The sequence below is a fragment of the Syngnathus acus genome, chromosome 14 (assembly GCF_901709675.1).
Source record: "Syngnathus acus chromosome 14, fSynAcu1.2, whole genome shotgun sequence".
In the NCBI taxonomy this organism is placed as follows: domain Eukaryota; kingdom Metazoa; phylum Chordata; class Actinopteri; order Syngnathiformes; family Syngnathidae; genus Syngnathus; species Syngnathus acus.
In genome coordinates, this window is record NC_051099.1 from 6170751 (window position 1) to 6186093 (window position 15343).

The 15343-nt window shown below is 45.4% G+C and overlaps 1 protein-coding gene across 3 annotated transcripts in view; it reads left to right on the forward strand.

Annotated features, from left to right (window-relative positions):
- LOC119133424 (Down syndrome cell adhesion molecule-like protein 1 homolog) overlaps positions 1-15343 on the forward strand; it is a 32404-nt gene that overhangs the window by 812 nt on the left and 16249 nt on the right. For all 3 annotated transcript variants that reach the window (XM_037269244.1, XM_037269245.1, XM_037269246.1), the window contains exons 2-5: positions 4325-4645; positions 6076-6222; positions 14603-14749; positions 14842-15120. In XM_037269244.1, the coding sequence (XP_037125139.1) occupies positions 4325-4645; positions 6076-6222; positions 14603-14749; positions 14842-15120 (894 nt within the window). The remainder of the gene's footprint in view (positions 1-4324; positions 4646-6075; positions 6223-14602; positions 14750-14841; positions 15121-15343) is intronic.

A 15343-nucleotide genomic window follows, 5' to 3' on the forward strand; every position in this document is an offset into this window, starting at 1 on the left:
ATTTATTGCTATGAGTAATTTGATTAACAAAAGGCATTTCCCCGACAACGGCCCTTTTGGCTAAATTAGGATAAAGCCGCATAAAGGCCCTAATTGGTGCAATTAGCCGCTTTGACATTCAGCTTTGAAATTGATTTGTAAACGTAAAGGGGTTGATTTCAGTACATTTATTTTTTTTCTTTCTTCCCTGTGAAATAAATCCCCCATCCTGCTGCCAAGTTGATCCTCTTCTATTAAAGTGCTTTATAATCTGGACACATCTGCATCGAAAATTGCAGAAATTAAGCACCCTTTGCACATCCGGGCCTTTGTATCAACGAATGTGTGACATTTTTAAATTAAAATGTGGAAGCCATACGTCTGCTTTCTAAACAAACACAAATTCGAGTTTTTTTTGGTCTTTATTCTTTATTAATTTATTGCAATTAGTCGTTCCCTCCCTTATTTGTAATTTTTATTTTCTTAAAGCCACTATAGCGAATCTCCTCTTTATTTATTTATCAACTTGAAGAAGGAATTAATGAAGTCACGGTGCGCCCTTCGTGCATGTGAATTTACGCAAATGAGGGTGTCCACACTCAGGGGAGGGGAGGTGGGCCAGATTGCACACTTGCCCGGTCATGTTCCTCACTAATGGAGCACCTGGACCCCCAGACGTGTTCGCGCGCCTGGCGGGGTGTGCGCCCCTTTTGCGCGCGCCCGTGTGTGCGTGTGTGTCGCGTGCGTAATGGCGCGCAGAATTAAGAGAACGGGACACCCTTGTTGTGCTTGCTCTAAACATATGGCTCTTACGCATTATGCATACACAAGCGGAAATGCAAAGTTTGTCACTTTTTGCCTTGGAATATACGCGCTCAAGTACAAATAAAAAAAATATGGGAGCGGAAGGAAAAAGGCACCCGCGTTTAGCAGGCAGTGTAATTAACGAGAATTGGTTAAAAGACTCAATTAAAGCACAATGCCGGTATTTCTCGACCAATTTGGAATATTCTATAAAGGTTGGGAGCTTTCAGTCCAATTTTTTTATTATATCCGCACGGAATGGATTCTGAGCAATTTAACGTCCAGCGGCCTGCCAAGTGCGGGCCTTCTTTTGAGGCTCCTATTAAAAGGCGAGCCGTTCAAAATAAAGCAAAAAAACGTGAATTTGATCTATCTCACGAAGCAATAAGGCGATCCTTCACCCATGTGTCCCCCATATGCAGCTCAACCTCCGCAAATAGAAATATGCTAAATTGGCCCTCCCTTCCCTGCAGTCCAATTCCCAGTGCTGTCTTTGCAAGGCTGCACAATTAAAGCTGCATGGTGAGCAGTAGGCACCGCTCAATGACAGAGCTGCCGGCTCCACTGGGTGACATTATTAAGGCAGCTTCCCATTTGCACAATTCCATTTTAAAAAATATTGATGCAATGTACAAGATTGTAAAAATAAAATGCATGTGGACCGCTCTGGATGTACATGATGATTTCAAATAAGCAAGTGTGATGCATTTGCATCAATGTAGCCTTGCTCTTCAGAATCACAAATTCTCATTTTGACTGTGAACAACTATTAGTTTATTGCTGCAAAGTTGAGATGTGAAAGTCACTGCAGGCATCCATAATCGCATTTCTAAGATGATGGCAAGTTAAGGAACAGAAGCAGAACTCAAAAGAAACCGCAGTGGTCGACTGGCGTATTTTTTGGGGTAGATTCATTCGGCAAATGTCAAATTCATGAAGCAAGTGGTTGTTTTTGTTCGATCTCCATCGCTCCCCTCCGCCATCGTTTCCTCCTCTCGCAGCAACTCCCCTCCCTCTCTTTCCCTCATCACTAGGCAGAATTAAAGGCTGGGGGGAGGGGCCGTTTATGCAGACTGTGCTGGGACTTGTGATCCACAGATTTGATATTCACATTAGGAGAGAAACTGGCTGCTTTGATGTGAGGGGGGGGGGGGGGAGATCCCAGGGGACTGCTGAAGTAGCACACTTTTCTTTTTCCACTGACACAGCACAGGCCGGGGGTGGCTGGGTGGGATGATGTTGGCGGAGGGCGTAGCAGATTGTTTGGGACAGGCCGTGCATAAAGACAGTAGGTGGGAACTACCATATCCCTCCGTTGATTAGATGTAACCCCAAGCGCATCCCCCGCCCACTTACACGAGACCCCCGAGGATTAGCTACAAGCTTACACCTACCTTTATCTCCTGACATCCCCCCAATATTCAATTCACACCCCTTGTGACAGTCCCCGTGCACTTTTCCCTCCTCCGCTTCAGTTTTCTCCACATGATACCCCATTTGTCAAAAACCACAACTTTAGAAGTTACTTTTTACTTGCCATTGGGAAGAATACCCATCACCCAATTTGATAGAGACGGCTGTCAAATTAATGCAGATGGATGGCGATAATAGAGGAACACACGTTACTACACGTCTGGTTGGGCACAGGGGTGCGAAGGCACATGTATGTTGAAACACCGGTGGCGGCTCTGGGCTTTGTTTACCACCTCTTTCCATTCCAGTTGTGTGTGAGTGTTGCATGGTGCATACTCACATCCTGCTGAAGCGCAGATCAGCTGCATTATGCATGATGAAACCTTGCATAGGTTATGACTTCTACCTCTACAACATACATATTCATGCGGCGCTCTGGCAGGATGTATAAAATAGCGGCTGCGGCTCTGACAGCCCGTGCAGTACTCGACTGTCGGCGCCGGGCTTTCTTTCGGACTGCAATAAGTACGGAATTTTTCCAGTATTTACACGTCTTACTTTCTTTTTGTTTGGGAGTCAAAAAATATTCAAAACTTTGTAGAGGGATGAGCTAAAAAAAGACCCTTTTATATTTTTCTCATGCTAAAATCCCCAAATGTTTATCACCTTGACAACACATAGTGACTTTTGCTTTTGTTTGTGCAGTTGCGTGGTGCCTGCGCTGAATTTGAGTGGCGGGAGTTTGCGCTGATCCTGTTTCTGTTCCTGCTCCATCAGTCCCCCTAGTGCTCCCCAGCCTTGTGTGCCCGGCGGGCCCCCGGGCATGTAATCCACAACCAGAGCCCACTCCTCCCTCCCCCAAGCTCTCAGGGTGACCCCCGCACTCCTCTACTTTAGCCCTGTCCCCTGATTGGGAGATTATAGATATTGCAATCTTTAATATGGCTTTATGCTCAGGGGCCATTATCAGTAATCTGCAGTGGGGAGGGAGTCTGACCTGGATTTTTTTTTTTTCTGCTCGCCATTGGGCTGTCAGTCACATTTCATATACCATCTGTAACATTCTGCCCAGTTTGATCAATCTCAAGCTTCGGGGCACTCTCACTTGTGATTGTGATTTTTCCTTTCACCTCAAGATGGTAAAGTTAGTAGCAGCGGTGGTGACAGTGTTGATCTACAAGCGTCACTTGTGTTGAGCAGGTGTTTAACCCATTTTGTTATAGTACAGCCATTTTTAGCTTTCATGGAGTTATTTGGGTTAAATCATAACCCAGCGGACGTTTTTACGGCAACTACCTTCAACTTTTATGTTCCTCACATTAATCTCGTGCAGACAGACTTTTATGTATCCTGAATAGATGAAAGGATCTGGTATAAAAGCACTGTTAGACTATATTAACTATACTATACCGTAAGAATATATCGTGACTTTATTGTTACAGACAAAATAAGACCTACTATATGGCAGTTTTGCCAGTATTGAATTGTCTAGAAAAAAATTAAAGTTGTGACCCACCCCAAAAATGTATGTGGTTTAATACGCTATATAAAACAAATTCTATTAGGTAAACATATATTTTTGAAAAGAAAATTATATTCTAATACAACATGGTCACCGTAAAAATTAGACTAAAGACATAGCAAGACATTTATATGTCTATCCTTGTAGTTTTTCCTCACTTAATCTTTTCTATGGTGACCCCAAATTTTCCAGACCCCCTTCCTCCATCTTTCCTCTCACTCTTAGTTCTCTGAATGTGTTGCATGCGAGTGCCAATGAGGAGCAGTCCTGTATGTCGGTCTCTCTGTGTGCGTGCATTTGTGTGTGTGTTAAATATGTAAGGAGATTAAACCGACTTAAATCTGCGTCTGGCATAGAAATTCCAATCACATAACCTATCATCAGTGTTCTCTCGCTTCCTCTTTGTTTGTGTAAGCGTACAACTGTATTGAGGTAGCAGGCTCCGCCCCCTTCCCCATCTACCTTATTCACCACGGGCTTTGGCCCAAATCCCTGGCTTTCTGCATCACGTGACGAATGTTTGCAGCTGGACATTTGACGTACATTTGTTCCGGTTTATTTTGCGATACATTTGCCTGATGTCCTGTTTTCTCTTTGCCCCTTCAGTACACAGTGAGGATGTGAGCTCTACCAGGCTGTACTTTGTGAACGCTTCCCTGCAGAGGGTAACCTACTCCAGCTCGGTGGGGGTGTCCCTACCCTGTCCAGCAGGGGGCACCCCCAGTGCCATTCTGCGCTGGTACCTGGCCACCGGCGACGACATCTACGACGTGCCCCACATCCGCCACGTGTACGCCAATGGCACCTTGCAACTGTACTCCTTCTTGCCCTCCGCCTACAACAGTTACATCCATGACAATGACTACTTCTGCACTGCCGAGAACCAGGCGGGCAAGATCCGCAGCCCCAACATCCGCATCAAAGCTGGTGAGTTGGTTGACTAGTTGGGTAGGAGGGGTGAGTCCCCGGAGGTCAAAATGAGACTCTGCATGATGAGTAGAGTGGATGTGATTAGCAGCGGAAATAAAAGACTAGTTCACTCACAGGATCACCTGGCCCAAAATAGTCCGTCTGAACCCAAATCCAGAATGACCTAGAACATAATAAACAGAGCACAACGATTTGACGGAAGCACGTGACATTATCCCGATGTAACGCGTCAAAAAACACAGAAGATAAGAAGCACCTTAAATGTGTTGATTCTGTGATCCAAATTAAATTTGACAAAAAGTGTCACGACTGATTTGAGTTTACTGTCATTGCATTAGCAAAAATAACTTTTGCATTTGCTGTTTGCAGGAGAGAAATATTGCAGGTCGGGTGATTCAATTCAATTGTCTATTTTTGGAAAATCTGACCAGACGCAGCTTCTGTGCTGTCATTTATTCCCTCTTCTCTCCTTCCTCTCCACCCAAGTTCTCCAAACTGCCCTCCCGTGTCAAACTAAATATAGCCACAGCACACTTCTTTAATTATCTCTCATTAACAACCCTAATTGGTGCTTTTCATTGATTAGACCGCGTGCCGCTGCGTTAATAAGCCAGATCTCATCTCTTGTAAAATCGCACATTTGGGGATTGCAGAACTACAAATTGAGATTCCCAAGAAGAGATTGAAATTACTCAACAAATAGTAACCTCAAATCACCGCCAGAGTAAATCTGGATGATATAGTAGTTGCACCGCGTCTGTTCTCTACGGTTCATTCAGGCCAGCCACCCCCCCCCCCCCCCCTGCACTTCCCTCCTGCCGTCAACATCTGCTTTCATATTCTGCCTCCCAACACCAAGCAGATCTAATACTCATATTCATTCTAATACTAATACTAGCGCCAAGTTGTGGATTTGAGCCAGGACCCTGAGCTGCATGCCAGCCGGGCGTTGCCGTCATTCCCTCATGACCCAAAAGCCTGGCTGCAGGAGACGAGGGATTAGCGAGAACCAAACATCCCGTAGCCTCTGTTGGGCCCTGGTGTCTCTTGAACAGGTTGCAGAGGAACTTAGTGGGGGTCTCATATTTGGATCTAAAAAAAAAGTGATGTAAATTATCATAAAATCCCTTCCAACAACAACATATGCTAGTTCTGATTGCATAGTAAAGTAATCCAACACCAGTTCCTTAGCAACCTTTTGGCAGTTCCAAGCTCCGTTTTTGCTAATGAACTTCTGCTCATGCAACATATTGAGGGGGGGAAGTTGGCAGCATAACGTTCTGAACAAAAATGATTTATTGTTCATAATGATAATAAAAAACATCCAGTGATTATCTTGTCTAATGCAAGCTATTAATGTTGCGCGCTTGGACCTAATCAAACAAAGCTCAAAACCAGGCAAACATATTTTGTGTGTACGTGTGTAGTTTTCAGGGAGCCCTACACTGTGCGGGTGGCGGACCAGCGCTCGATGCGGGGCAACGTAGCCGTGTTCAAGTGCCTCATCCCCACTGCCGTGCAGGAGTACGTCAGCGTCGTATCCTGGGAGAGAGACACGGTCTCTATCGTCCCAGGTAAGACATTGCTTTTTTTTTATATCTGCCGGCAGATGTTTTGTATGTCATTGTAGGAATCAGGATGGTTTTGATCTAGTTTGTGTCGGTGCATGACAGTTGACGTATGTTGACTTTTTTGTGTTTTCTGTCTGCTCACTGTTCTGGATCACTGAGCTGGCCTTCCAGCTTGAACCCCCCCCCTCCCCCTCTTTACTCAGCCTCCTCTGGGCAGACATTTTCTTTTCTCCGTTTACATCTCATTGATACAAATGTCAAATCTTGACGATAACTGTAATTGACATTCCCGACTTTACGTATAGTTTCTTTCGTCGGGTCTTGGGCTTACTATTATGCACTTGAAGAAAGGAGTTGGATGGACATCATCTACATGTGAGGAGAAAAAAAACTGTAGTGTCAAGCCTTTTATGTTTTTTTCTATTTCCATGATGTGTCTTTTATTATGTGATCATAGCTCTTGAAAAATGTGTCAGGCTACGATATGTGCAAGTGCAATGGTGGAATGATAGAGGGAAAGGAAAATGAAGCAAGGAGGCTAGTAGGGCAAGAATGGCCTCAGGTTCCGGCAGATGGTGTTTTATATCTTATGTATGCAAAGTCCAACATTGTATCTCATAAACAGGCGTCAGGGTTTTGTTTAGTACTTGACATGAGGACAAGCACAAAAAAAATATACATATGCAGGCATATATGGCCTTAGCTGTCGTTGGGTATTTTTATTTATTTTGTAAACAATCCGTGGATGCATTGAAATGTTTGTATCTGGATAACTAACATCTGATTTGATTGTGAACTTCAAGATGCTTTCCGTGTTTGGTATGGCGTCACGAGGCTGCCGTGTGTATGTATGGCTATATAGGTCACTTGATGAGCAGTGAGTGTGAAGATCAGATGCTGAACATGATGAGCTGCTCACTGAACTCGACACTCGCCTCTGTACAAACGCTAGACGGCACAAACGCTGCGAGCCCTCACAGTGAAGCCCGTTCAACCTTGACCCTCTTTTGATCCGCGCATGCCAATCAAACATTAAATCCATGCAACAAATAAACCCAGTCACCTGTCAGTTGGAAAACAATGACCTTGCTTTCATAGAACTAGTCAACGAAAAGGAAAAAAAATTGGCCCAATGCTTGAGTTGATGACATAACACCATGCGGCCTTGCCCTCCCGAGCCCAACCGATTCCATTCTGACAGTCGCACATGTCCCCCATCTGTTTGTGTGTGTGTCTGTGTGTATATATTAATGTGTATGTGTTTTACATTTCTGCCTGTGTCCCACTTTCCTATCCAGCCAGAACATTATAAGGGGGTTTTAAGAGGGGAGGGGCGGGGGGTGCAGGCAGACTGACCTAGTTCCCTTTCACTTGCCCGTCCCGGTACCGTCATTGGTGTGAAGTCTTGGACAAGTGTGTTTGTGCCCACATAAGGAACAATTGGAGACATGATCTGAAGGAGAGTTGGAGTAGTGACATAGAGATGAAGAGTTAGTGGACGGGCCTAAAAAAAAAAAATCACCATGAGCACAGATTTAAACTGTCAGAGTAACCAGCAGAGAACTAATGAGTGGCTCCGATGCATCCAGACTGGACCAGCAGATGGCTGTGGCCACATGGATGGCCCACAGAAGATGCCCAACTCGGCTTCCACCTAGTATAATCTTGTCAAATTGAATCATAGTTTAACGTCGATGGGTAAAACGAAGCCACGTCTGGATCCTAATGGGTGTCGCTGAGTGGCAAGGTCACTTACAGGCTACATTACTGATCAATTCTCGGCCCCTGGCGTCCTTGTTGGGTGTCAGCCGGTTCAAACCACACGCTCTCGCACACACGAGGGTGCACACATGGTTTATTTGAAATCAAGCTAAGCAAGGCTCAATGACGAATCTAAACTGATCAGTTTCGTAGTTGCGTCACTTTGATCTCTGCTGTGTCATATGTACCGTATTTTCCGGACTATAAGGCACACCGGATCATAAGGCGCACCTTCAATGAATGGCCCATTTTAAAACTTTGTCCTTATATAAGGCGCACCGGACTATAAGGCGCACCATTAATGCATCATGTCAGATTTTTAATCCAAATCAAATCATTCTCCATTTTATCTTTTTTATTTCAACTTCAGACACAACAAATTACTTTATAATCACAAAATAATGATCCATAGTCTTTTTGAGTCATGACTCATAGTCGTCAGCGGGCCACTTATGATTGATTTCATGACACAATGCTTCGGGCCAGTTTAGATTTAGGAATTTGGTCCATATATAAGGCGCACCGGACTATAAGGCGCACTGTCGGCTTTTGAGAAGGTTTTAGGTCTTTAGGTGCGCCTTATAGTCCGGAAAATACGGTACTGCAGTGCTGTTTTTATTCTAGTAATTAAATGTCTTCTTAAGACTCCACTCAGGTGTCTGTTACTAAATCTGAGCTTGCGCCCACAGAGCAAAGAATACATAAATAGAAAACGCTTGTCTGAGACACCACGTACTCATGTAAACACTGGTCCGACAAATGCATTCATTTCTAGGGAGAACAAATGTACAAGCCTCCCCACGCACACTTTGAATGTGACACAATAAAACCATTTCCAGATTTGACACGAACCCGCCTGAAAAGGGAAAAGCCATTAAACATTAACCTGGGCTACATTAAAGCTGCGCTCGCGCGTACGATTGTGTAGCGCTCAGCTCGCCGTGGGGTGACGGTGGGAGGCTGGGGAGCACATGGCCTCCCCAGGGCTCATGGGACACAACCTCATTGACTGCCCCCCCCCCCTTCCCAAACTGTCCAGTGATATCACGTTTCCTCACTCTCTCTTCCATCCCTTCAATGATCCTGCCACTGCTGCCCCATGTGGCACACAGCAGGGTGTGTAAGGAGGGGGGGCACATCGTGCAGCTGATATCATGTAGCCAAACATGCAATAAAACCTCCATGCAAGGAAGGAAATTGCAAGATGGCGCCAGTTTGGACGCTCACGTACAATCCGACCGCATGACAGTGTTTTGCAGTTTGCTCACTTCAATGAGTGCTTCCCTCTCTTTTGTACGTGTAATTTCGTCCCATTTACCTCAGTGAGAGTGAGGCAGGAGCAGATGGGCTGCTGGCAGCCATCTTTTACTCAGTTAGCTTGAGTAGGCACGTGGAAGAGTGTGTTAATTAGCACAAGCGTGTGTGTGTGTGCGTGCATGTGTGTGTGCGCGCGAGGGCCACAATAGGCATAATTATTTCTGCTTGAGAGGCCAGTTTTAGGGGGGGCGGGTGCTGAGTTGGGGGGGGGGGGGCTGAGACGGAGAACAACAATGTCCCAAATGCACAAATGCTTTGTGTGTGTTCAGGAGAGGGCTGACAAGTGTCGGCTATTATTGACTATTTACACACTACGACACACGCCTGCTCACGTGCACTTAACACGGAACACTCTGCATGGCCTGCCGTGTAACACACATGGCGTATGAGCATGTTTGTCGAGCATCGCCGTATCAGTGTCAATCAGTGTAAGAGGGAGAGATGGGAAAGTCCCCGAGAGCACATCACTCTGACACAAATCTGGCCACCATCTCCGCCTTCAAGCCAGACTTAGTGACAATACATCTGACAGAGGGAGACTTACTCCATATTAGGTCCGATTTATTGATTTTAACTTTTTTATTTTTTATTTGTCATAGCCCCAATTAAGGTTAAATCATTTTCGAAGTATTCTGGAGTCACTATCACAAATGAAAGCGTGTGCCAAGGCTTAGTGCGAATAAGTGAAAGGAGATCTCTTGCCTGGATTGGTTTAAGAAATAAGATTTAAGTCAAGAGCTTTTAACCCTTTTCCTCTGTTGCTTTGTTTAGGTTAGCGAGAGACGGATTAGTGCCGGGAGATTACAGCACGTTTTTCCAAGAAATTGTCTTTAAGGAAACATTTAAATGTCCAGTTTGTTTCTCAGTGTTTGGTAGGCCACAATAGTCTATTTTCTTTTAATCCCCACCAATCCTTTCATAACACAACATTTCAAAATGATTTCTGTTTCAAGTTTTAAGGCCATGTTTTTGTCCTTTTCACATGATTGTATCATATATGTAACACGGCTTAGTGACAGTCTTGTCAAGATAAATGTTTGTACTATAGAAACATTCAAAAAATACATTGCAAATAAGTAATTATATTTGTCACGATAGCCAAAATGAGGTCTGTATTTCTCGTGGTGACGGGGTCACGCACAGACATAATCAAGAATCAAATGTGATCCCTGGTGGCCCTCCAAGTGTCATGTTCCGACATGACCTGGCAATCAGACCTATTGATCCGACGCACTGTTTGCTGAGCAATCACACACAGTCCCCACACCAACACGAGAATGAACTAATTCCGAGTGGCTCACAAGCTCTGTTTGATGGGGTTAACTAAAGTCAAGGCTTTATTGTGCGCTGGGGTCTTGCTGGAACAGTAGCGTTTAAAAAAAAAACAGACTTGTTGTGGACAACCGGAGCTCAAGGTCATGCTCAGATGTAGCAATGAGCAACTTTAAAGAGTCGAGTGACTCTTCAAACGTCACATTGGGGTTATTTGCTTACTTTGCTGCCTGGGATTTCGACGAGCCTCTCTGGTAAACACGGGCGTGTACATGCCTTTGCACGTGTGTATGTGTGTGTGACGAGTTAAGCCCCGTCTCTCTCCATGCTGGGCAGTGACACTCCTCTGCCACCAGCACTCTAATGCTTGGGTGGGGGTGGGGGGGGGGTGCTGGTTGCAGACCAGGCAACCCACTCAGTGCTGCTAATGCAGCTCACGGCCTCAGGCCATGGGCTAAGCTGAAGTGCACCTCACCACACACACACCATATATTCAACAATATTGTTTATCTACAGCTGAAGCAAAACAACTTGGTAGGGGGATTGGAATTGTCCACTTTTTTTTTGTGTGCATATTTTTGGGTGGAACAGGCAGGCTCCTTTCATGAATTAACACTCTAAAGCTCAGTTTGGAGTCAGAGGTGTGTGTATCCAGGAGGTGAACCGAGGTTAGCATATTTCTACAAACTGCGGTGGATTGGGATGTGTGTGTGTGTGTGTGAGTGACTTTCCCTCTCTCGGGACCCTCATTATCACGCCTGTCCCAGATGTCACCAAGCACATGAAACACACATCATGAATAATGGAGTGCTATTTCTACATCTTCCTCCACCTCGGCCCCTCGTTTTCCTCTGATGCCTCGTCCCGCTCGCGGCCCGCTTCTTCTTTTCCGGGATGGTCCGTTTAGTTTTACGCAGCGTCGTGCGCCTGGAGATGCATTCATGGAGGGCGACGTGGCTCGGCAGCGCGGGGTTGTATCTATGGAAACTACATCCTTTGCATGAGAAGACTTTTACGAGGGACCCCGTTGAGCATCTCACATGCACTCCCTAGCCACCCATCCCCCAGTGTTTACCGTTTAAAGTCACACAGGGCAATTTGGGACGCGGCGGTCGGTGGAGCGGAAGAGACGTGGTCCCATCGCAATGGAAACTGGACTTTTAGTCTGTCTGCTCCACCCCTCCTCTCCTCTCCCACCATTCTTCTTCTTGACCTTTGTGTCCTCTTGTCTTGTTGGTGCACGCGACTGTCCGGCATTAGCCACGGCAAAGAGAGGCCATGATTGAAAGCTGAGGTAAGCAGTCAGAATTGCTCAGGAAAGGCCACAGCAGTTTGGATTAGACATTGAAGCGTGGCTTTTTAATGAAAACACCACAGAGATGCCCGTCCAGAAAACGAACGGCGAGGAAGCGAGAAGGAAAAGAGTGATATTGCTCATGCGGCGTGGGCTTAACTGGCAGCGTGACTTCTGCCCCGTCTGAGCGGCTCGGTCGCCTGAACAAAGTCTCTTTCATGGAGGAGATGCGGCGGGGTGGGCCCCCGACGCACGATGGCTTGTTAAGCATTACTCGGGCCTGCTTTGAATGCGAAGTGAAGGAGTTAAGAGGACGCCATTCATGGAGGTTAAGTGCCAAAGAGAATAAAAGCTAGACAAGTGTATATATTTAATTGGCGGACACCTGCTTGTGCGATGCAGTGTAGAGCGAGCGAGCGAGCAATGTTAGGGTGTGCACTTTGATGCAACACCCCTTTTTTTTTTTGGCATAAGGTTTGAAAGGAAGACACGGGCTGGTTCCTCCTCCGCGATTTTCATTGCTCTTTCTCTTTGCCATTCTTCCCCTTGAATATTTCTTCCAATGGAGCAGCTTCCGCTACAATTGCTCACAACTAAGCATTATATTTTTGTGCCTATTGAGAAACACACTTTGTCCTATTTTTAAAAGCCGGGTTGTGATGACTTTGTGTGAGTTGATACCAGCACCACAGAGAGTTATTCCAGAATTGTTTCCTCCTCTTCTTCCCATGACAGTCGCAATTCTTTGATCCATTCCTCCTCCCATCTAGTTTCACCTTCTTTTGGATTCTTCTCTGCGACAGAATGCAGTTCTCTAACGTCAAAGTTGGGCTTTTAAACTCTTTGGTTGTCATCCAATTACAATTGGAAAGGAAACACTGTTTTGCTTGTCCGCTGCAGGTTCATTTGTATGCTCGGATGGGTTGCTGTTCCATAAATATGAGAGGCTAAACAGTAACAATGAGTAAAATTAGTGAAGTATTGGACAAGAATGTTCATTTAAACCGTGTTTATGAATTGATTTTCATTTTCAAATCGCCGCTTACTTCGATTGGCTACAAAAACAGCCAGAGTTATTTTTAGCAACTACATAATGACCGTGTTTTTTTTTTTTTCTCTCTCAGATTTGTTATTTCGACTCCCTTTTTACCATCGTCATTTTTCTGCAGCTCGGCAACACGGTTTCATCTCTGACTAGGCTAACGTTGTGCTTTCATAATTTGCTAAAATGACGCGGAATGAGTGTGGCAGTGAGGAGACCCTAGCAACAGGGACACGATGAAGAACGTGTGAAGGAGGGTGCGTTGGGGAAAGATGCAGAACATCAATAAATAATGGGCCCGCTGAGGAGGTGGAAATATAGGCCTCGTTATCTTTGCGCCGACGCCTTCATTTGCATGGGGGAAAAATGTGGCTGCTGCTAACCTGCTCATGCTCACACCCATTGCACACGCAGTCATGGACCAAAATGGCCTACCGTATGCATCCTATTTATTAGCAGTGTGGGGGTATTTTTTTTCCCCCTCCCTCCCACATTTATAATTTCATCTTGGATTACAGTCTTTATTATTTGTCACAGCTCTGTCTCAGAGCTCGTAGACATGTTGTCATATTAGGAAAGTGAACTTTTATGTCACAGCAGTGGCTTGTCAGGGAAATACAATTGGGAATTGAATCCGGTATTCTCATTTTTCCATCTCTTTCAATACAGCAATAGAACCAAAAATAGAAACTATTGTTTGTGATTTTTTTTTTTTTTTAATTTGATCAGAAAATAGTCTGCATTTTTTTCACACTCGAATGAATGAAAGCTCACAATCCAATATTGGATATTATGTTCACTTTCAAAAATCTCCATCCAATATGAATAGAAATTTCAACATTTGCCCGCCGGAAAGTCTTTCTTTCCACTAATGGGTTGTATTGAGACTCAAATGGACCTCATGCAAAATTCCAACAATGTCAGCTCTCCTGGAGGCAGTATAGCCTCTTTCTGGATGAACACACTTTTTATAGAGCCATTTATGTTGAAGAAAAATGTCTGCAGTAAACCAAAACAAGCCTTAATAGTGCTGAGTTCGAATCGCGACCTTTTTTTGTCGTATGCAAGCATGTGCACTTTTAACGGACATTGGCTCTGTTTCTTGTTAGCTTGTCAAGTAAGCATGAATAAAAGCTGAGGGAGCACAGTGATTTGTTAATTAATATTTTACTCCGTCTGCCACTCTGCTCGGAGACCGCGAGGAGGAGACTGCGTCACCGAGACGGATCAAATGAAGGAAATGACTAATGAGAGTCTACTATAAGATAGATGGATTTTACACTAACCACTCGTCCGAGACGGACGGTGTCAGTAAGGGAAATCATGTGATTGAATCAGCAGCTAGGATGAATTCAGTGTGCGGCAAAGGACGGAAATTGCGCTTTTGACACATCCCGCTGATCTCGCCGTCGCTCGGCTTGTGTCGGAGTGTTTTGACAAGCCACTTGTCACTGCAGTGGGAGTAGCGCTTTTAAAGTACTCATTATCCTGTAAGACTTCTTTGCAGGGGGGCAAACAAAGGCGGCGGTGAAATTGCAGCCTGCGTCTTCTCGCAGAGTCACACGAAATATACAACGCAAACATGTAGTCAATAAATCCGCCATACTGGCTCCATCAACCAATACAGTAAAGATTGTTGATGAAACACAAATGTTGTTAAATACTCAAATGAGAATTGAAGTTCTCTTTTCTTCCAGGTAACAGGTTCTTGCTGACCTCCTTTGGAGCTCTGTACATCTCAGATGTCCAGAAGGAGGATGCCCTCTCCACCTACCGCTGCATTACCAGGCATAAATACAGCGGGGAGACGCGCCAAAGCAATGGAGCCAGGCTCTCTGTCATGGGTCAGATAGGATCTTCTGAATTTCTCCCACAACCTCACAGCTTCAATCAATTGATCTCGGCATGTCTTTCTGGTTTCATTCCAAATCTCCAGACCCCAATGAGTCCTCGCCCACCATCCTGGACAGTTTTCAAGCAGGGGAGGTGTACGCGGGCCAGAGTATAGAGCTCCCCTGCATAGCGGGAGGTTACCCCAGCCCGACTGTGCGTTGGCTGAAAGATGGCCGCCCGCTGCCCTCGGACGCCCGCTGGACACGCCGTTTGACGGGGCTGACCATCAGCGACCTGCGACTGGAGGACAGCGGCAGCTACGCATGTGAAGTCACCAACAGCTTTGGCTCCAAGGAAGTGTCTGGACAGCTTCACATAATAGGTGTGTGAGCTCTACACACACACACACGCACACACACACCAACTGACAGACTACCACACTCTCTCCTCTAGCTGGCAGACAATCCCATTCACACACTCCTCTCCTTTTTGGTTTCAGGGCCACATACTGTGTGAGTGTCTGTAACAAACATGTGAGAGCAACTGTACATGCTGCCCCAACATGTCACTTTTCAAAATGGGCGACAGCGATGTAATTTACTGAG